The 23,293-nt window shown below is 44.1% G+C and overlaps 1 protein-coding gene across 1 annotated transcript in view; it reads right to left on the bottom strand.

The window, feature by feature from the left end:
- Window positions 1-23,293, bottom strand: part of PKHD1 (PKHD1 ciliary IPT domain containing fibrocystin/polyductin) — a 394,719-nt gene that overhangs the window by 351,877 nt on the left and 19,549 nt on the right. The window contains exons 8-18 of the mRNA XM_032796706.2: window positions 22,647-22,721; window positions 18,180-18,244; window positions 16,317-16,356; window positions 14,003-14,073; window positions 11,549-11,650; window positions 10,870-10,965; window positions 9,692-9,833; window positions 8,708-8,822; window positions 5,099-5,374; window positions 3,324-3,413; window positions 1,421-1,511 (exon numbers count right to left, since the gene is read on the bottom strand). Coding sequence (XP_032652597.2) covers window positions 1,421-1,511; window positions 3,324-3,413; window positions 5,099-5,374; window positions 8,708-8,822; window positions 9,692-9,833; window positions 10,870-10,965; window positions 11,549-11,650; window positions 14,003-14,073; window positions 16,317-16,356; window positions 18,180-18,244; window positions 22,647-22,721 — 1,163 coding nt within the window. The remainder of the gene's footprint in view (window positions 1-1,420; window positions 1,512-3,323; window positions 3,414-5,098; window positions 5,375-8,707; window positions 8,823-9,691; window positions 9,834-10,869; window positions 10,966-11,548; window positions 11,651-14,002; window positions 14,074-16,316; window positions 16,357-18,179; window positions 18,245-22,646; window positions 22,722-23,293) is intronic.

The raw sequence follows: 23,293 nt of genomic DNA, 5'->3' as shown, positions 1-23,293 counted from the left end.
CAAACAGGGCATTTTCCTTTTAAAGCCTTTCTCCAGCTGAAGGGATATTGTTAAAACAAAAGCTGTATTTAATACTTCAAATTTCAAATGCTTTTTCTTTTTTGTATTTTTAATAAAGGGTTAAAACAAATCATGGTGTGTTTGCCATGGTACTAAGCAGGTTGATTTATCTGAATACCAAACCTTCTTTAAAACCATTTAATATTGGACAGTGACTGGGTCATCTTAACACCTTTGAGCCTTTGGACACATTTATTATAAATTAATATCAGAGGTATCTCAGAGACTCATAGACTTTAAGGCCAGAAGGGACCATCGGGATCATCTAGTCCAATGGTTCTCAAACTTTTGTGTTGGTGACCCCTTTCACATAGAAAGCCTCTGAGGGTGACCCCTCCTGATACATTAAAAACACCTTTTATATATTTAACACTATTATAAATGCTGGAGGCAAAGGGGAGTGTAGGGTGGAGGATGACAGCTCATGACCCCCCCATGTAAGAATCTTGTGACCCCTTGAGGGGTCTCGACCCCCAGTTTGAGAACCCCTGTTCTAGTCTGACCTGCTGCACATTGCAGGCCACACAATCTCACCCACCCATTCCTGGAATAGATCCCTAACCTCTGGCAGAGTTATTGACGTCCTCAAATCATGGTTTAAAAACTTCAAGTTACAGATAATTCACCAAAAAGAACAGGAGTACTTGTGGCACCTTAGAGACTAACAAAGTACTCCTGTTCTTTTTGTGGATACAGACTAACACGGCCGCTACTCTGAAACCAGGGAATTCACAATTTACACTAGTTTAAACCTGCAAGTGACCAGGGTCCCATGCTGCAGAGGAAGGCAAAAAAAAAATCCCACGGGACTCTGCCAATCTGACCCAAGGGGAAGTTCCTTCCCGATGCCAAATCTGGTGATCAGTTAGACCCTGAGCATGTGGGCAAGACCCACCAGGCAGACACCTGGGAAGGAATTCTCTGTAGTAACTCAGAGTTCTCTTCACCTAATATCCCGACTACATTAGAAACAAGCATGCGCACATACTTACTTTTGAAAATATGGTACTGGATAACTTCACATGACAGTGGAACTTCCATAATATGGTACTTTATGTCCCACAGTAAACTATCCCAATGTCCCTGCTTATGTTTGTATAATAAAGAAGATTGAGGGGAGGAGAGGAATCAGTAATTAACATATTAGTAATACTGTTTTTAATATCAATTCAACAGTTCATTCCTCCCTAAACTCCCTCACCATACACACACACACATTATTAATAAACCAGGAGGAAAATAAATGTGTAAAACCATTAAGAATATAATACTCCCTGTACCCTGCAAAGGTCTTGTTTAGCACATAAGGAGAAACCCCCTATTACTGTAAGAGTCACCAAAATTTTTTTAAAAGCATTACCTTCCTCAAATCCATTCCGGAGAAGGAATTTAGCAGAGAATGGCTCAGTTTCACATTTTACTGAAAGAAGCTCCTCTATCACTGTTTGGATCTACAAAAAATAAAAATAAAAAAGATATTCACAATGTGATCATTTTTGTTTAATTGTGCAGTAGAGACAGCTGAGATGCTCATAAAGTGGTCGCTGTGTTTAGTAAACTAGCCAGTGATGGAAACAGGGTTGATATAATGAGGAACCAGGAAGCAGAGGCGAAAGGTCCATTTTCCCTTTTAGAACATGGGCTGGCATGGGCAAAAAGGCAACACTTCCCATTGTTCCAGCTAGTCTTGGAGATGGAGAATGATTAAGTCTCCACATATTGTGTGAGCCAAAACCAGATTTAATGTTAATAGGCACGGAAGAACCAACTTAGATATTTAAGAACTATCCATGTTTGACCAAAATTGAAACCAAACCCTAAATACAACCAAGCTGCTATTTGAAAGACTTCTCAAAACTTTAAAAATTCCTGTAACGCTGTATTTTCAGTGCATCGCTACACTTTTACATTCCAGCTGAGATCAGAAGAAGTAGTGATAAATACTATGAAGAAGGCTATTCTCAAAGGGTTCCTTGGCTGGCGAGAAGCAAGTAGTACAAGCAATCTCATAGAAAAGCCAATCCTCATGAGATTTGCAGCCCAGTCAGGCAGACTCGAGAAGTAGTGCAACCAAACATATATATGATGTATATCATAACAAGAACCAGTGGCTGGAAGTTAAGGCCAAACAAATTCAAGTGAAAATAAAGGCACATTTTTAAAAAAAATCAGTGAGAATGGTTAACAACTAGAACAACCAACCAAGATACACTGCCAGGAGAAACAGTGGATTCTCCATCTCTTGATGACTTCAAATTGAAGCTGTTAAGTGATTTTAAAAAATGGATCACAATTAATCATGAGATTAAAAAAATTAATCATGACTAATCGCAGTTTTAATTGCACTGTTAAACAATAATAAAGTACCACTTATTTAAATATTTTTGAATGCTTTCTATTTCTATTTATATGGTTTCTATGCTTTCACTAGTTACAGTGAGGGCAAGACTCTATTCCAGCAACAGGAATTATTTCAGGAAGCTCCCTGGGCTGTGTTATGCAGGAGCTCAGACTAGATCACCATGGTCCCTTCTGGCCATAGAATCTATGAACATTTTTTGCAGTGTTGTTGGAGCTGTGCTAGACCCCAGACATGAGAGAGACATGGTGGGTGAGGAAATATCTTTTACTGGACCAACGTCCATTAGTGGAAGGAAAAAGCTTTCACGCCTCCCAAGAGCAGTAGGAGAGCACTTAATATTAAGTGTTAGGGTTAAGATTTTTAAGTGCCCTCTGGCAGCATGTGCGAAATCCATATGCGTAACAATCAGTCCCCCACCTTATCATTAACTCAGACATTCTGCTTACCTTCTCCACACCTGGCGCAATAAGAACTATTACCTCACTTACCTTGTCTCCAACCTCGGAGCACAGCAGAAATCAATGGCTTTGAAGAACCCAGTTCCAAACCCGTGTCCTAGGGATGTGAGGTCCCTCTTGGTGTATGTTCCTGGGCGGCAAAGAACCTAATCTCAGGCCTCTGAGTCCCCCTGCTGATTAACATGTATCCGTGCATGACTTGTGTTTCATTTTGAATGTACGGAGGATCAGATCAGATGTTGCTGGATTTCAGAGACTCTAGCTCTATCCTTTTGAAAAGCACTCCCAATAACTGTAAACGTCACTGGGATTACTGCAAAAGGTCTCAGTCTTCAGGCCAAAACCTCAGTTTGTGTAAATCATCATGTCTCCTTTGATTTCATTAGAGCTCCGACATTTTATACCAGGTGAGGTTCTAGCCCTCTGGGTTTAATTATACAGACCTGATCAGCTGTAGCATTTGTTGCCATCAAGTTGCTGGATACATTGTCCCAGGAAATACGGAACCATCCTGTGCCAGATAAAGTCAGCATCTGTCAGGAAAAACAGGAACAAACAAGGTGAGCTACATACAACTCAAAAAGTGTCAAATGATCTGTTAGTTAAGAGGATCTTTACATCAGCAGTATTCTGCCCTTCTGGTCTCTGCAAGACAACAAGTGCCACTTTAACTATGTGATCTGTTGCAATTCACTCTGAAAGCCTTGGATCTCAGATTATTGGGGCAGAGAGGTTAAGTGACCTGCCCAGCGTCACATGCAAACCAGTGGCAGAGCTAGGACCACAACCTCAGTTTCCCAATGCCCAGTCTTGTGCTTTAGCCACTAGAATAAGAGCCCTCTAGTTACTGAGCAACTCTTTTTCCTCTTATAATTCTCTTGTTATTAGCTGGTTATGAATATCAGTTGGCTCACTTCCCAAGGTGACACACTTCAGATCCATGTTTGCTAGGAAAAGAGACTGGTCCTGCCTTGTGTTAGCTAATATAATCAAATTCTAGTTTTAACACCTGCTGGCAGGTCAAGATAAGACTAATCTATTAAAACTTCAAACTGCTTTGTCTTCACTAGGATTTTATCCCCATGTCGGTTAACTTGCCTTAACTAACACAAGGTAAGAACACACCATTTTTCTTTGCCAGTGAAGACAAGGTCTCTACACTGCTGCAAAAATATGTGGAGTAAATAGCACCATGAAGCATTCAAGGCACAGGATCAAGGCACAGTTAAGACCAAAGCAGACTGTGAAGAACTTCAAAAAGATCTCACAAAACTAAGTGATTGGGCAACAAAATGGCAAATGACATTTTGTGTGGATAAATGTAAAGTAATGCACATTGGGAAAAATAACCCCAACTATACATACAATATGATGGGGGCTAATTTAGCTACAACTAATCAGGAAAGAGATCTTGGAGTCATTGTGGATATGTGAAGATGTCAACGCAGTGCACAGAGGCGGTCAAAAAAGCAAACAGGATGTTAGAAATCATTAGAAAAGGGATAGAGAATAAGATGGAGAATATCTTATCGCGTTATATAAATCGGATGGGTAGTGCCTACATCTTTTGTAATGACTACCAGGGCTCCTCATCTCAAAAAAGATATACGCATGGTAGAAAGGTTCAGAGAAGGGCAACTAAAATGAGTTAGGGTTTTGGTCAGTTCATATGAGGAGAGAGTAAAAGACACTAGTCTGTTTCACCTTGGAAAAGAGGAAGGACTAAGGAGGGGATATGTAGAGGTATATATAAAAATCGATGATTGGTGTGAGAAAAGTTGAGTAAGGAAGTTAATTACTTGTTTCCAATACAAAACTATGGCCACCAAGATGGAAGAGAGTGGCAGGCAGGTTTAAACAAATAAAAGGAATGTCTTCACACAGCGCCACAGTCAACCTGTGGAACTCCTTGCCTGGGGAGGTTGTGAAGGCTAGGACTATAACAGGGTTTAAAAGAGAACTAGATATATTCATGGAGGTTAAGTCCATTAATCTATTAGCCAGGATGGGTAAGGAATGGTGTCCCTAGCCTCTGTTTGTCAGAGGGTGGAGATGGATGGCAAGAGAGAGATCACTTGATCATTGCCTGTTCGGTTCACTCCCTTGGGGCACCTGGCATTGGCCACTGTTGGCAGACAGGATACTGGGCTGGATGGACCTTTGGTCTGACCCAGTATGGCCATTCTTATGTTCTTATGATCACAGACATGGCCCTGACCTGTATCTCCGGAAGCTGGTGGGCACTGGCCCGGATTTCGTGCCTCTCTCTGCGATATGTATTCACCACATCAGGGTTAAGCCAGGTGTTGTGCAGCTGAACCCCAACTCGCATCCCACTGCTTGGTGCCATCCCATGATGGAGCGCCTCCAAGTAGTACTTTGAGCCACCCATCAGCTCAAATTTCTGGGATTTTGGCTGCCAACTCTTGCTCCAGTTTTTCTCCCAGTGCTCAGACCATTCAGAAGCACCAGCAGGAATAAAGGCAACTTTCACCTGAATTCAGACCAACAAAAGCAACAAGATAATTATGCAGCAATGTCTGGCTCAAAATAACACATGAACCAGACCTCTTTAGCTGGAGAGACTGTACCTTTAAATGACAAAGAGAAAGTAGATCACATTCACAGCTATGAGCAGATGTCTGCAGCATTCCTTCTTTTTTGTAAGGGAAAATCCTGTCTAGTACAGAGTGCTGTGATCAAGGGATCTGAGCTGAGTCCCAGGAGGCCGAGACTTCTCATGTCTCATCCCAGCCCTAATAACAACTCACAATAACAACTGCCCTTGGATAAATCACTTTGGTTCCTCATCTGTAAAATGGAAGTAGTGTGATCTACCTATCTCAGATGGGTGTTATGAGGAACAGTTAGCTTTCACTTATAAGGTGCTTTGCAGGTTAATAGAGCTAGATTTTATTTGATAGAGGCCCTGCTGAGTCCTCTCCTTACACTCCTGTTGAGAAACGACAGTGGCCCATGAGGAATCATCTAAACCAAGCGCCTTTCATTCATTGGATTTGAAATGGAGTCTTTTCCCTCAATTCCATGGGATCTGAGGTAACTGTGGAGGCCACCTCAGAGAAGCTATTTGTTAGAGGGAACCCTTTCAAGGTACGACAAGAAAAAGACACCAATAAGAGCACCACACCTTAAAATCACGAGAGGGAACAAAACCACTGAGCTAATTCCCTTCCCCACCCAGGGTATTATAGGTTACACAAGTAACACTATCTGTAAGTAAGACTGCCATTTTAAGTCCCAATTTTCACTTAAACCATTCAAGCTGAAATTTTTCATTCTGGGTGTCAATCTCAGGGTGGATTTTTTTTTTAAACTTCCAGTTAAACTGGTTGAGTAATTTAATTACACGGTTACATTCTAATTTTTCTGTCTCATTCAGCGCATAGGATGGACTGTGCTCTGGGATGGATCAAGGCTGCTTAGTGAAGATGGCTGCTGTCCATAGGACCCCTGCCTCTCTTACTGCAGAAGTTAGAAGGCAAATGAGGCAGAGAACTAGAGGAAGAGAAGGATGGTCTCAGAGTTAAGCTGAATGCTGTCCTGGAGAACTGGAGTCTATCCCTGCCTGTGCCATAGAGCTCCTGTGTGATGCTGAGCAAGTCACTTAAGCCAAAATGTTCCACAAGTGACCACTTGTCGAACAAGTGGGATCCGCCTTTTCTAGTTGCCCAACTTGAGATACTGGAGGTCTGATCTGCAGAAGTGCTGAGCACTCCCAGCTGCTACAGAGGGCAATAGCAGCTGTGCTCTCAACAAATGAAGTACTATAAAACGCTGAGTCCGCTTAAAAAAAATAAAAATAAGGCACCAAGCTTCTTAAACCGAGCCCCTAAGTTAGACACTTTGGGTTTTCTTCTCTGACCCTCAGTTCCCCATGTATAAAACAGGGCTAATAATACCCTCTCCTCGCAAGGGTGTTACAGAAATAAATGCATTAATGTGCATGAAGAACTAAAATACTATGGCAGCATCATAGAAAAGCCCCTAAGGAAGTTAATAATTCCATATTCAGTGCAGAGTTTGGATCGAGTGCAGTAACTATGGCATGGGGCCATGCACTGAATGATGAGGATAGAAAGCAATATCAACCAGCGCCTCATTCAGTGGAGACTGAATGAGGCAGAATTCCTGTGGGGGAAAAAAAACAGTATATGATCACGTCATTAAAGACTGTATCATCATGCATTTACACACAAGGGGGTCAAATTAAAGTTGCACAGGCAACCTTAATTCTAGCATTTCTGTATTTTTGATGTTTGACTTTGCAGTCTGAATGTTCTTTTAATGTTTTTTTTAATGTAATTAGTGGGCTTGAGTGATGTAATGGTTAGCTCCCTCCAGAGGCAGGGTTGTCAGTAAAGAAGGCACAGGACTGTCATTAACTCCACATGCACCAAGCTCTGACTGAATATGCTGGCTGGGGTGATTTAGTTGGGAATTGGTCCTGCTCTGAGCAGGTGATTGGACTAGATCTCCTGAGGTCCCTTCCAACTCTGATATTCTATGATTCTATGCTTAGAGTTCTGGAAACAGCTAGTTCTCACTGAGCATGCTTATTTCATTTGCATAGGAACCTCCTTTCTGGTAGCCTGACACCCATTCTTTTATGGTAGGTGAGATCTTCAAGGGTGGCAGAGGGAGACTTTTCTCCTCTGAGCCAAAGGTAACTGGGGACCAGACAAAGAGCCCTTGGAGACTGCTCTTCCCTTGACAGTAACCCACCAAAGGACCTTAGTCTTGAGCCAGGAGGCTTGCTTCTGGGAGGAAAGGATAATTGAGTTTCTAAGGCCCATTCAGTCCTCAGCCTCTCGAGATTGACGCCAACAATGGTGCCAACTGCGACTGCATTTTTAGTGATGTGGTCACAGGCCAACCAAACAATCCATCCACCTCCTATCAGGCACATTCCAAGTAGTCACTGAACCACCATTCTCTGGCACGGGACAAGGACCCCATGTTGCAGCTGAAGTTAGAACAAGGGGAGCATGCACCCCCATCCACATAACAACACCTTGCAATGTGCATCCCATTTTCCGCAAGAGGGAGAGAAAATCTACAGCAAGGAGAGAGCGTTTGGAAAGCTGGACAATCAAGAGTCTCAGTCCCTGCTTCGTTATGCTGGGGTATGTGATGGAGGCACCTCTTGCAGGGAGTTAGCTCCAAACTCCTCCCCTCACCTTGGGGAGGCAGAAATTCTCCCAGGCGTCAATCCAGCACTGCTATCAATGACAAACAAATCAGAAACAGTCCCCTTTATCAGTAAACAAACTACCCAGTGCCACCCAGCATCAGTCCCGCAGTCTCCAATCCTTTTGAGCTCTGTCTGATTTTCATGTGCTGTGAACAGTTATACTAGCCACACATGCAGGGTGCCTCCTAGGCCCGTCCATCCGCCTCCTGGAGCTCAGCCTCTTGGCCCGCCCGGTCCCTACAGCAGCACATGCCTTCTCCAATAACCCTTCTCAAATTGCAATCCCATCCTCCATATCAGAGGGGGTTGGGAACCAGGAAGAAGGAGTGGGATTTCCTGCCACCTTTTAAGCCAATCAGCACAGGAAATTCCAGCTTCTCCTTTTTGTTAATCTCCCCCACCACTCGGGGTTGCACAGCCTGCTTACACAGCACTGTTGCTGATCTGTGTAGCGTCACCACATTAGGACAACACCATTAAAAAAATCAACACAACAGCTGAAGAATCAGGCCCCAGCAATCCGACTTGCAGGAAAGGAAACCCCAGTGCTCGATAACTGTAAATGCAACTCTTCCATATCCTGCACTTCCAATTTTTGCTGCCCTAATGAAATACCTTTTTTCCTGGGTCTTCTGACAGGCTTAGGTGCAAGGAAGCTCTGCCATCTGCCTGAATCCAGAAGGTGTAATTATTTGTCTGTGGTGCCACAAAGAATCCACGTAGTCGTGAGCTAGGCAGCAGAAGAATATCCATGTCATACAAAAGCAGTGTGAAATCCCAGACAAACAGCTGGTTTCTCCCATTTATTAACAATAAGAGGGAAATATTTGTAACAACATGCAAACTTACTCAAATTCAAGAGCTTTTACCAGTTTTTAGGGACTCAAAATCTGACCTGTTTTCACAGGGAAAAAAATTATGACCTTACACAAATATTTCCAAGAAAAAAGGGAAAATAGACTGTTTTTTTTTTTTAAAGCAGAATCATCCCCATTGCTGAGCAGGAAACAGCGTTCATACTGGAAACCTACACAAGTTCAAGGGAGAGGCACATGAGAATGTCAGAAAGGTGAAAATGTTTGAGCATTTCTGCAAAACAAAACACAGCTCTCAATGGATGAAACTCAAAAGGGTCAGATCTTGTGCACCCCAAAATTCTAAGGACCAGCTCCTCTGGGGGAGTAAATCTGGCCCAACATGCCTATTCCAACCTTTTGGCACACAGAGCTGCTCTCCAGATGCAATACTTTCTGCTTCTGGCTGAGCCAGTTCTATCTCAAGAGCACTCTCCTTTGAGGTATTTCATCACTTCTGTCTCTAGTCGTGGGCAAAACCAAGAAACTTCTCCTACACCACTCTGTCCCAGGTTCTCCAAGCAGGGCAATTCAGTGAAGATGAAAAATATGGGATAAAACATGTCACTGCATTTTTTGAATTTCAATGGGACCCAAAAACTCTAGCATCGAGCAAAGATTTGATTGGAAGCCTCAGAGCTGTGCAGTAAAGCTTGTTAAAAAGGACTGGTGTGTGTTATTGCTACTTCTTCCGTGGCTAAAGGTGCCTACCAAGTATTCGTCTCCTTTTGAGACCAGTGAATACCTGAATGACTGCTGTGCTTGAGAGAGAAATCTTTCTGGAGAGCTGGCATTAGGAACAATCTGCCATCTATATCCAGGGGCTGTTTCAGTGAGATCAGTGCCTGCTGCATCATCCCAGACTTCAAAGAGAAGCCCTCTGTTTCCTGGGAAGTTAAAAAAAAATATCATGAATCTAGTCAGCATGGCTAATGGAAAGTCCACAGCACATGAGAGAATTAATAGCAAAACAATGGAAATGCTGCAGGCCACAGTTTATGGGTTGCTGGATAATAATCTCTGACAAGAGATGTTTTGGGACCTATTAATGGGAACAACGTTAGTTCCAGGCTAAGAACACTGAAGCGACGACACCTTGATCTATAAGTCCCCTCCAGCAAATAAAGAAAAGTACCAAAGGGCTTCAAAGTACAGTGCCTCCAGCACTCCCAGCCAAGATGTGATGGTCAGTACATTGAAGCAAAAGGAAAAAATAATTGGGAGAATTCTCAGGGACTCCAAAAGGGATCAGAAAACAAAAGACCCCTGGAAAATAGACTGGAAATAAAGGAGACTTGTTAGGAGGGGCAAACTCATGGGTATCAGGGGCAAAACTGAGGAGTATCATCGGGTTAGTCCAGAGTTCCTAGGTTCAGATATTCCCCAGAAATCCCAAGCAAACTGGGAAGTTTGGTCGGCAAACCCAGGAGAGGCTGCCCTGTGACTGAAAACCCATATGATGTGACAAGTGACATCAGTAGGTTTTGGATAGCCCCGTTTTTATCCATCCCACCACCAAACACAGAATGAAGTCTCTACCCCAGGGGTCGGCAACCTTTCAGAACTGGTCTGCCGAGTCTTCATTTATTTACTCTAATTTAAAGTTTTGTGTCCCAGTAATACATTTTAATGTTTTTAGAAGGTCTCTTTCTATAAGTCTATAGTATATAACTAAACTATTGTTGTAGGTAAAAAATAAATAAGGTTTTTAAAATGTTTAAGAAGCTTGATTTAAAATTAAATTAAAATGCAGGTCCCCTGGACCAGTGGCCAGGACCTGGGCAGTGTGAGTGTCATTGAAAACCAGCTTACATGCTGCCTTCAGCACGCGTGCCATAGGTTGCCTACCCCTTCTCTACCCCATTTCCAAATGGCAGCACAGCAGTTTGCCAAGCAAGGCCTTTGCTCTTAGAAATACTGTACCTGCTTGGGGTGCAGCAAGTCTTCTGGTCTCAGCAATGGGTCCAGTGGTGCAGCTAATCTTCCGGGGAGAACAGTGCTTGATTTCACAGGGAACACCTGACAGTGGGAAAAGGAGAAGTAGGTATATGCAGAATGAGACTGAAGAACATAAATCCAGGCCTAAACTGTTTAAGACATGAGCCCCCTTTGATTCTGAAAGAGATTAGCAGAGCTGCACTGCATCACCTTCAAACAAGGGCAACATCACTCCAAACAGGGGGCGTATATCTATAGCCAATTATTCATCTGAATTCACAACAGTGAGGGCCTCTCATACAGCAAGCACCATGGTTCTTATGGCCACTACCATGATACTTACCTGTACGTGTGGTCCCACCGACTTTGACTCAACTTCAGTAGGAGTTGCTAGAGCAAGTGCTGTTAGATTATCAGGCCCTAAGGGAGCTGGCTCCTCTGAACACACGTCCAACTGAGATTCAATATGGTGGCGTGGGTGTAACCCAAGGCAGAATTTAATTGGTTGATTTAGTTGGTGTTGGTCCTGCTTTGAGCAGGGGGTTGGACTAGATGACCTCCTGAGGTCCCTTCCAACTTTGATTGATATTCTATTATTCTATGAATTTGGTCTGTAGTCTTCATTCGTCACTGTAGTATTCAAAACTGATTTCTACATTGTTACCTGCAACTGTGACCTGCACGGGCTGGTCAAAGAAGTCTCCTGTAATCGTGAGGTCACTTCCTCCTCCTAGGCTTCCCAAGACAGGAAACACAGATGCTATATCTATAGAGGAAGGAAAAGGAGACTCAGAGAATGGACCTAGCTAAAATGCATTAGGAAAGGTCCATCCCACTCCTGCTTCCATTAAAACAAAAAGCAACACTTGCCCTGATCTCAGCGTGAGCAGGTCTGAGAAACTAACTGGCCCAAAGTCATCCCTAGCCTGAATTCATTCAGGAAACCAGTGCAATTACAGCAAGGATTAATTTGATCCTAGAGACCTCTGCATACCCCCAGACAGGGCCAGCTCCAGGGGTTTTGCCACCCCAAGCAGCCAAAAAAAAGAAAGAAAGAAAAAGCCGCGATCGCTATCTGCGGCTCCGACCGGGAGTGAGGGACCCTCCATCAAATTGCCACTGAATAGCTGGACCTGCCGTCCCAAGCACCTGCTTGCTAAGCTGGTGCCTGGAGCTGGGCCTCCCCTCAGGGCTACATGTACCACTGATTGAGAACCACTGTTTTAGACTGTCAGGCTGGCCTCTGAATTTAACCCATTGATTTGACTGTTGTGAACTTTCTGTCAGCAGTGTTGTTGTAGTCATGTTGGTCCCAGGATATGAGAGAGAGGCAAGGTGGGTAAGTCCAGACCTGAAGAAGAGGTCTGTGTCAGTTTGAAAGCTTCTCTCTTTCACCATCTGAAGCTGGTCAAATAAGAGATAGTGCCTCATCCACCTTGGCTCTCTAACTGAACTTTCAAACAGTTTGAATATGACTTTGTTAATCCTTAGCGTTTAGGGCCAAATCCTGAGAGATGCTGATCCTCTGGCACTTGCCAGTGATATAAATGGAAGTTGTGAATGCTCAGATTTGACCTCTAGTCTCCTTTTGCATAGACAATCTGGTTATTTTTCCACTAGATGTCAGTGTGGCTTTTTAGCATTCCTCAGCTCTCACGCACACACAGGTACTGTAGTTAGATGGGACAACTGCAGTTCTAAACATTGAATCACACTTTCATAATCCTTAAAATGGGCTATTGGGAGAGATGATCTTAGCTTTCTCAAGCCTAAAATTTTTCTAATCCATCCATTTAAGGGCCATATTAATCTTTCAGCCGTCAAGGGGGTCCCTCTAAATCCTTTAAACCAAATCCTTTATAGGTGTGCAGATCACAAATCACCAGTCCATTAGTTACAATACTTAAAATCAATGGTTAGATCAGGCCTTAGTGGGAAAGATATAGCAGGCAGCCCTGAAACCTATCCAGACTGGATGAGCCAAATGATCTTTTCTAGCCTTGTCCTATCTATGATAGCAATCAAAGCCAAGTGCTTTATGGTTCATGAAACTTAGATCTGTGGTTATACTTTGAGTTTTACACCCAGATTCTTTTTAAAAAAACATTGACATTACTAAGCCATGACAGCAGCTACTGAGAATTTAATTTTATACTTTCTAGAGAGCTGGAAACTTCATGCCCATGTGTTTTACAATACAACGCTTTACTCAGTACAATACAATACTATAGTAATCTGTGATATATCTTTGCCCAGAATGATTGACTCTCACTCTGAAACTCAAGAGATACAATACAATCAGCTAGGGGATAGGCAGGAAGTAATTTTCAGCTGATTCGTCCTATTCAAAACCCCTTGCATGTCGAAGACCTCAACTCCCACCAACTTCGGTAGGATTTGAGGGGGCTGAGCAGGGTCAGGCACCTAGTGTAGGTCTGGCAGGAGAAATAGTGGGGTTGCTTGATCATCACCCCATCTCCAGACCTGCTGATACTCCTGTTGTTAGGATTCTCCTGCTCAATCCCTTTTAGAGATTTCAGAGCCACCCACAAAGCTGGAGACAAAGGGTATACCTACATGAGGGGGCTCCCAGAGCAGGCAAAGAGACTGCTAGTTCTGCTTTTGCTAGCACACTAAAAATAGCAGTTCAGGCTCGGGCTGGAGCCTGGGTTCTGAAACCCCACAAGGGGAGAGGGTCTCAGAGCCCAGAGTTAAGCCCGAGCCCCAATGTCTATGCTGCAATTTCATAGCCCTGCAGCCTGAACCCTGCGAGCCTGCATGCTGAATCAGGCCAGCCACGGGTCTTTTACTGCAGTGTAGACATACCCTGAGTGATAAGGTCCATCTTGCGAAGAGTTCAGTTCAGCATGCAATGAAAGCAGGAAGAGACAGGAAATCTGGGTACCCCCTAACCTTAGCTCATAGAAAGATAGAGGGCTAGATTTTGTATCTCATCCTGAGGTCCTTTTTGTGCTCTCTGTCTACACGAGAGCAACTCCCACTGAATCCGAAGGGAAATGCACACAAGGATCAAAGGCACAATAACATTGGGAAGAATAAAAGCCTCTTTGGACTTGTCATAGGACAGGGCAGTCATTGGGGCAGCAATGCACAGCACCTGAGAATGTCTGATACAAGAAAACCTCCTGTTTGGCACTGATGAGCCAAGCATCCTTGTGTACCATCGACCTGCAACATGAGAGAAAGGCTTGTGAAACTCCGTGGAATTTGAGCTGAGGGTAGATCTCTCCATAGTACCAAGGAAGCTGAATGGGACATCTCAGAATAAACACAGGAAAACAGTTATTCTAGGATAGCAAATGCTACTTTTCACCCATATATAGCATCATTCATTCGAGTATCTGTATTAGAGCTGGTTGAAATTCTTCAACTGAAAAATTTTGCCATTATCAAATACAGTTTTGTTCAAATCAAAATCTGTTGTCTGATGCTTTCTTACAGTTTTCCTATTTTCTGTAGGTGAGTAATGGTAAAAAGGGGGGGTTTCCCCACTTTCAGATACTTTGCCTTTTCCCTTTTCTTTCGGTCAAAAAGGGTAGAAAAGTAAAAGAAGGGAGAGAAGGGAAGGGGAGGTCTTAAAATCCAAAAATAGAAAATTGAAATGTTTTTGGAGTCCAAAAAGTGAAACGTGACATTCCAAGTCAAAAGAAACAAAAACGTTCCCCAAACCCAACATTTTGCAGTCAAAAATTTTCGGTGATTTCTCTCACAGAAAACTCAGAGCGAAAAATCTCCGTTTTCCGACCAGCTCTAACCTGAGTGTATTGTGTGCCAGATAGTAGCATTTAACCGCTGGCATATGGATGGACTCACCATACCCAATGGGTGTCTCCCAGAGTTCCAGCAAGTGCAGAATGGAAAGCAAACCATGCTGGCCAACATCAGGGATGGAACCAACTACCTCCAGCACTGACCACATGAGTCTCTACAGGTTGAGCTAAAAAGCTAGATTCCAGAGCTAACACCTGTGACAGACTCATTTCCTCAGTGACTTGGGCATGGTGTGGGGAGACCTATCACACATTGGACCAGTCGGGTACACACAGACTGTATCATGCTTTTGAATAGACAAGCATATTCCCCTGGCCACAGTTTGTATGTGGGGGTGTGTGGGTCATGGTGTACCTTGTCCCCATTCCCTGTGGGGCAGCTTGCAGTCTTGGAGACACATGGAAGGAAAAGGAAAGTGCAGAGACTGTCCCTAGCCTATGCAGGGGGTGTGCGAAGCGCCTTCGACCCTGGACAACACTCCCTGCACATCCTGTTGGAGTTGTGGGGGCAATCTGGCCCTTCATAAGCATTAAGTCTCAACACCATGATGAGGTAGAGAAAACGGGTGCAGCGAGATTAAATGACTAGCCCATGTGTAACCCATGCCTGCTCGGTGTGGTGCTCTCTCCCCCTCTAGTGGCAGCCAGACAAGCTATAGACTGATGAATCTGCTACAGCCTTGGCTAAGAGAGACGTGTCTTTTAGCTCAAGCAGTAGAGACTCATCCATTAAGCTCCAGGGGTCCCAGGTGCTCATGACCAGGGTCTGTCAGCGTTACACCTGCTCACTGAAGAAATCTGTCACAGAGTCAGAAGTTGAACCCAGCAGTTAATAAGGAAGTTGCCACAATGCATACCCCGATTTCTACCAACAACGCGCAGCGATCCATGGCTAGCTTTTTTATCCAAAGTAACAACTGATTCATGAGCAAGGACAATAATAATCAAGTCATTTTTTTTTAAATATGGAGATATACTTATCTCATAGAACTGGAAGGGACCTTGAAAGGTTGTTGAGTCCAGTCTCCTGCCTTCATAGGAGGACCAAGTACCGTCCCTGACAGATTTTTGCCCCAGATACCTAAATGGCCCTCTCAAGGATAGAGCTCACAGCCCTGGGTTTAACAGGCCAATGCTCAAACCACTGAGCTATCCCTCCATTGGGGGCAAGGCTCTTATGCTGTTTAAAGCAAAACCCTCATAGAAATCTCACCAGGCATCAGCTGTCATACACCCCTTCTGATAGTGCATTTGGACCAGAACCAACTGCCCTCTTTCCCCACCCCTAACATTCACAAGTCACTCAGCCACCCTGCCTGTGTAGAAGATTGGTGATAGAGAATTATGCCAATCTGTATCTAATGGATACCCCTGTTCTGTGCACTTAAACAACGGCAAGGAGACATCCGCCCCCCCTCACCCCCCCCCAATCCTTTCGATATTCTCTAGGGGGAACTTTCTTCTCATTGCCATCCTCAGATCTGATGATCAGTTCATCCCATTCAGACAGTAAAGGGCCAGGACTAGGTATGTAGAAGCAAGTTCTATAAGATGTATCCAGGCACTCTTTCTGGACTCAGAAATGCAGCCGTGCTGCCATAGGAAACCACAGATGAAAGGGCCAGCGCTTCTGTTACTCACTTTCCTTTGTTAAACACTGAAAAGCTAACGTTCTGCGAACCTGTTGGAAGAGAAAACAGACACAGTTAATGCAGGAACGTGGGGGAGTCCGTAGAAAAAGCACACCAGACTAGGATCAACACTATGGGTCTGATTCCCCTTTCTTCACTGACTTTACCCCAGTGTATCTCCACTCACTTCAGGGGAGTTGTTCTGATTTACAGCGAGAGGACAAAGCACATCAACTAGTACTGCTATGAGAACACAGAAACCTGAGAATTATACCCCAAAGAACCCATTGGAGCAGTCACACCAAAACTATGTTGCACAGTGTCCAGCTGACACGGGAGCCTGCCACTTTATTATTATGGGAGTACCTAGAGACCCAACTGAGATAAGGGCCCTGTTAAGCCAGTTGCTGTTGCATTTTACAATCTAAACATACAGAACAGAGTCAGGGGAAATAAAGCACACAGAAAGCTTCAGAGTAACCTTCTCAAAAGCCCCTAAGTCCTGTTTTCAAACATGACTAAGGCTCTGAGGAAGTTTAAGTCTCACTCAAAGTCAGTGGGATGTCGGCTCCTAAGTCACTTTTGAAAACAGGACTTAGGCACTTTTGAAAATGTCTCCTAAAGTGACTGCCCACAGCCTCCTAGCTGAGCCAGGTCTCCAGAATCCCAGTGCAGTGCCTTAGCCACCAGACCTAAATAACTCTGGTCTTCCACCAGGGCAAACCCTTAGACACTGGTAATCGTGTGAGGCAGCTGTCCCTCCAATTTTCTCCTGGGAATGGCCTATATCAAAGGTCTACAACTCAGATGACAAGCATAGCAGAAGGGGCACCCTCACAGGCCTAGTAACACCGTGATGTGAAACAATGAGTAAGTGACATATTGAGCCCACAACCACCACCAAAACTCAGCTACTCCAGGAAAGGGCTGTAAAAGTATATAGCTAGGGACAACTCATTCTTGTGCACCTCCACTTAGATACAAGGTGGAGAGTTGTCATGTAAATAACAGGAGCACGTGTGGCACCTTAGAGGCTAACAAATGTATTTGAGTATAAGCTTTCGTGGGCTGCAGCCCACTTCATCGGATGCATAGAATGGAACATATAGTGATGAGATACATGGAAAGGTAGGAGTTGCCCTACCAACTCTAAGAGGCCAATTACTTAAGATGAGCTATTGTCATCAGGAGAAAAAAAAATTTTGTAGTGATAATCAGGATGGCCCATTTCAGACAGTTTGACAAGAAAGTGTGAGGATACTTAACATGGGGAAATAGATTCAATTTGCGTAATGGCTCAGCCATTCCCAGTCTCTGTTCAAGCCTACCAATGTGATATGCCATCATGTGCCAGCAATGCCCCTCTGCCATGTTCATTGGCCAAATCGGACAGTCTTTATGCAAAAGAATAAATGGACACAAATCTGACATCAGGAAGCATAATATTCAAAAATCAGTAGGAGAACACTTCAACCTCTCTAGTCACTCGCTAACAGACCTAAAGGTGGCAATTTTGCAACAGAAAAGTTTCAAAAACAGACTCCAACGAGAAGTAGATACCATCAACTTAGGCTTGAATAGATACTGGGAATGGCTGAGTCATTACACACATTGAAGCTACGGCTGCTACTCTGAAACGTAAAGAAAGGTGAAAGTCAAAAAATGGGAGAGGGAGGGAAATACTTACAATAAATAAGCCATTAGGTTACAATAATAAGACCATGGTCAGAAAGGGCAGAAATGTTCCAGGGACTCACTCCCGCCCCTGGGTTTCCGATGGGATGGCTATACACCCTGGGGGTATTTCAATAATTAGGACACCTTTCGAGGCAGAGACCAGAATTGTAGGTGTACATGTTCTCTTTCCACTGACCGATATAGCTGCCTTCTACACGGCACTGTAAGGTCCCTGTTCCATGATCCATCTGAATGGGATAGCTGTAAAGGGACAGAGAAATTGTGCTGCCTTTAGAAAGGGAATGCAAGGAAAACATAGGATTACCATTCCAAACAAAATACAGGTTGTCCCCAGCTCCAGGGCTTGATACTGGAAGGATGTTTGGACCCTCAGCTTAAATGGGAGGTGAGGGCAAACAGCATCTCACAAGACTGGGTCACTGGAGACGATGCACAGGAAGAGGTACAGTCCTGAGGTTGGTGTGATGCAGACTAGCTACTAGGCAGACCTTTCTGGGCATATCTATACTGCAAAGTAACTCCAGGGTTCAAACTACAGGCTCAAGCCTAACCTCTCTTCCATCTACACACAAACCATGCTAACCATAGGGCTGGAGGGTCCAAGCCTGAGTCAAGCCAGGAACCAAGACTCAAGCCTTATGGCTGTGCAGTATAGATGCAGCCCCACTGGACTCATGCTCTGGGAGTCCACCAAAATTATCCCACAATCCCACGGGCTGACTTTCTTTGTTTTCTGGAAAGTCAAATTTGGTGGACAGCCAAGTTTTCCTGCAGTGCACTATGAACAAAGGGATAGAGCAACCACATTTTGAGAGGGCAACAGAAAGTCTGGGATATGGGTGGTTGGACATGGGCCTGCATAATGGGATGGGACCCAGGATTCAACAAGTCCTAACCTGGGGCTACCACTAAGTGTAGATGCTCAAGCCCTAAGTTAACAAACCTGTCCACTAAATCAAGTTCTACTGACCCTGGGCTTACACTGTACTGTAGACATACACTCTATGGCCCCAATGTATGAGAAATGCAACGATGACTTAAAGGTGGACTTTGTCTTCTGTCACAATGTGGACTGGGCCCCTTTAAGGAGCCCCAGCCCAACTGTGCTTCATTAATGGCCCCTAGATGGGGCCTGATTGACAGCAACTGGCCTTTCTAAAGATCCAAAGGGAAAGAGAAAACAGAGAGGGGAAACTGTGACAGAGACCAGGAGACTTTTGTAGAAGACCCTTGACCAGGGAAGTGTTTGAGCCAGGAAGCCAAAGGGCTGAAGATGGCTGAAGGCCAGAGAAAGTGGACTCCAGGGAAGAAGGGAACATTCCAGCTAGGGAGGGCTGGGAGTTGCCTGCTGAAAGCAGGGAATTGAGTTGAACTTTGTAGACTTTATTTTGGGACTTTGAGTTTTGTTCTGAACTTTGATCTTGATAAACCCATCCCTACGGAGGGGTGGATTGCCTGTATGCACAATTTATTAAGGAGTCCTGAAGACGGAAACAGAGGAAGAAAGCTGCAAAGCCACCCCAGCCCCAAGGGGGTGCTCAGGAGGAGGCAGACCCTGATTATCCACCCCTGCCCAAACCATAGAAACAGAGAACCTGAGAATCAGGTCCCGTGTGTCTTTCTAAGAAGAGGGGAGCCTGCACATTGCAGTATTACCAGAGCAGTTCTCTCTCAGAGGGGTGGTTATAGATTGCTAGTAGGCAGGCTAAGAATGTTATTAATGTTGAAACTGCTTTGAAAAAAATCAATGATGACAAGGGTAAGTTTGTAAAAGTTTAAACAATGATTTGACAAACTGCTTAAACCTTAACAGTTTGGCCCCGCCACTTCCATATTTTAAACAAAGCCCTTTTCATCAGCAGCTGAGAAAGAATTTATGATTTAAGGGAACTGAGATAGTTTGTATTTGGCTAAATAAGTAATGCAAACAGGAATGCTACTGCCAGGATCTGCTGTCCCGGGGGCATGAAAACTCCCCCCCCCCCCCCCCCGGAGATCCACTCTGGCAGCTTTCCTATTACACTGCACTGAGTCACTTACACCTGTATTTAAAGTGAGCGAAGATACTTCCAGCCTCTGTGTTACTTAGAAGAGTCAAGGGTCTGATCCTCATTTGCAATGAACTCATGCACAGCTGACCTTGTCTACACTGGGAGCTTAGCCACCAGTGTAGCCGCACCACTACAAAGCCCTAGTGTGCTGCATTGGTGGAGATCCTGTCTGCAATCTGTATTGGTGCAGCTGGCCCCAATTTAACCCACACAGGGCAGGAGGGATGGGGGTGTAAAACATGCCTCATACTGTGTAATTGCTTCTAGTGCTGGGACTTTGCACTGGGGGCAACTCCATCAGCAGCTAAAATCCCAACAGCAATAAGGCCTAAGCCATTGTTACCTCTGCTGATCCTAAGATCCACTGGTCTCATTGGCTCTAGTAGGATGGGGCTGTTCTGCCAGCCAAAGCGCCCTGGGGAGTGCTGTGCATTCCATTTCTACCCTTTACTTGCTCCCTGCACACTCCTTAAGAGTAGGTTAGATAAATGTCTATCAGGGATGGTCTAGACAGTATTTGGTCCTGCCATGAAGGCAGGAGACTGGACTCGATGACCTCTCAAGGTCCCTTCCAGTCCTAGAATCTGTGAATCTAATACACCTCCTATACTGGGGTGGAGTGGAATGGGCAGTGCAAAGGCAGCTACGCTGGCCCACTCCCATGGCCTAAAAGGACCTTAGCTGCCAGGAACTGTGGACTTGAGTTCCCTCAACTGAGTCTGTGGCTAGCCTGCCCAGCCCTCAGGCCAGTTAATGAGCCCAGCTGGGCTGCGGCAGAATCGCCTGATTGGCAGGCCTGCCCAACTGGCTGCAAGAGGCCCACAGGTCTGCACTGAAGCTCAGCAGCAGTGGCAGGTTGTTGGCTGCCCAATGCTTACACAGACAGCAGCAATCTCCCCTGTGCCTGCGCTGTTCCCAGCCTTGCTCCTATCCCACTCCTCTGCTTTGTTTGTGATTCAGCTCTGACCCTTGGCCTCGTGGTTAAAGCCTGTTCCCAAGCTTCAACCACTAGGCCAAGCTCCAGCTCAAACCACTAGATCAGATCTCTCTGACACTTAACAAGGACTATGGAATCAGTCTCTTGTCCTTTGTTCAGTGCACATTTCCTAGCATGCCACTTATACTCAGGCTGGCAATGATTAAAGCCAAGGGACAAATTTTTGATGGAACAATTTTCCACTCGAAGACACGGTTTCATCAAAACCAAAATGTTTTATGGAAAAGGGACAATTTCAACAAGGTGCTCACTGGAAAATTGACAAAACGAGTTGTTTTGACTCTCATTGTTTCAACTTTGATATTAAATTATTGATTTCAGTGTATTTATATACATACACTGCATTTATCAGTTGACGTAGTGTATTCAGTGTTTTATATTATAACATTTTGACACTATCAACATGATCCAATGTTTCTGAATCTAATTTTGTCTGAATTTCTGTTTCATGAGAAATTTTAACTTTTTGTTCCGATTTGGAGCGAAAACAAAATTTTGAAATGGCAGAATTTCCTGCAGAACATAAATTCAGTTTTCCAAGCAGCTCTAATAACTATGCTGTTCCCTAACAAGATGCAAGAAAACCAGGAACCTAGAACCTCCCCCGACTCTGATAATCTAACAAGATGCAAGCAAACAACGAAAAAGGTGAACTTCAGTAAAGGTCAGGGTAAAGTACTTCACTTAAGAAGGAAAGATCAAATGCACAACTACAAAATGGAGAATAAGAGGTTAGGTGGTAATACTGCCGAAAAGGATCTTGTGGTTATAGTGGATCACAAATTGAATGAGTCAACAATGCAATGCAGTTGTGAAAAAGGAGTGCAGTACCAGGAGCGTTGTAAGAAAGACACAAGAAGTAATTGTCCAGTTCTGCTTAGCAGTGAGGACACCTCACTGGAGTATCGTGTCCAGTTCTGGGTGCTATGCTTTAGGAAAGATGTGGACAAACTGGAGAGAGTTCAAAGGAGAGCAGCAAAAGTGATAAAAGGTTTAGAAAACCTGATCAAGAAGGTTTAATAAAATACTGGGCATGTTTAGTTTTGAGAAAAGACAACTGAGAGGGGAGCTGATAACAGCTTTCAAATATGTTATGGGCTGCTATAAAGAGGACTGTGATCTATTGCTCTCTGCGTCCACTGAAGGTAGAATCAGAAGTAATCCACTTATTCTGCAGCAAGGGAGATTTAGCTTAGATATTAGGAAAAATGTTCTAACTGTGAGGATAGTTAGCTCTGGAACAGGCTTCCCTGGGAGCTTGTGGAATACCCGTTATTGGAGGTTTTTAAGAACAGGTTGGACAAATACCTGTCAGAGACAGTCTAGGTTTACTTGGTCCTGCCTCACTGCAGAGGGCTGGACTCAGTGACTTCAAGCTCCCTTCCAGCCCTACATTTCTATGAAAACCAACAATCTAGAACCCCATGGACTCCAACAGTTCACCCAAAGAGCCTTCGAAATTGTGACAAAGCACTTGCCTTTTGTTACCATAACCCAGAGGGACAGACGATCCTCTACAATCAAGCATATTGAGATCTCAAAGCAATATGAAATTAGCTACAAACCAAAGCAAAAAAGAAGATCACAAACTAACATGCTTCTCGTTTGCTTGTTGGCAAAAGAACAGAGGCTGATCCATCCATCTCCTTCCGCCTCGAGGATAACAGGGCTAGATAGGAAACAAACAGGAAAGATGTGACATTAGGGGAAGCCATTGAGCCCTAGGGTGAAATTCTGGACCTGCTGAAGTCACTGGCAAAACACTCACTGGCTTCAGAGAAAAAAATAAATTCTATAATTTTGGAACTATCTGACTTGACATCACTGGAAAGCTGTGTCCCATACACCTTACGAAACGTGCACAACTCTTGCAAGCCTAAGGAGCCCTTGCATCAGTCACTGGGCATTTTACAAGATCCATGTGATTGAGGCAAGAGTTTGTGTGAAATCCTGCTCCAGTCACTGCACATATTCACTAAAGGTAAGCATAGTGTTCCTATAAAACTATAGGATGAATCTATTTAGCCTGTTGAATTTTCGCACCTGTCTTTTGAGGTATTATTGTAAATAATGAAACTAGTATTTCAGTGGAGGATACCAACACACCAAAGCTACACAGAAACACACTCCAACTTTCCATTTCATTAACCACAGCATTTGTAGTTCCCATTGAGGATGGGTGAAACAATAACTGATATTGAACACAGGAGGTTAATCAGTATCCAGAGGCTAAGATTGTTG

Source organism: Chelonoidis abingdonii, chromosome 3 (assembly GCF_003597395.2).
Source record: "Chelonoidis abingdonii isolate Lonesome George chromosome 3, CheloAbing_2.0, whole genome shotgun sequence".
Taxonomy (NCBI): domain Eukaryota; kingdom Metazoa; phylum Chordata; order Testudines; family Testudinidae; genus Chelonoidis; species Chelonoidis abingdonii.
Note: the sequence above shows the minus strand (reverse complement) of the source record. Positions and strands in the feature narration are given on the sequence as shown.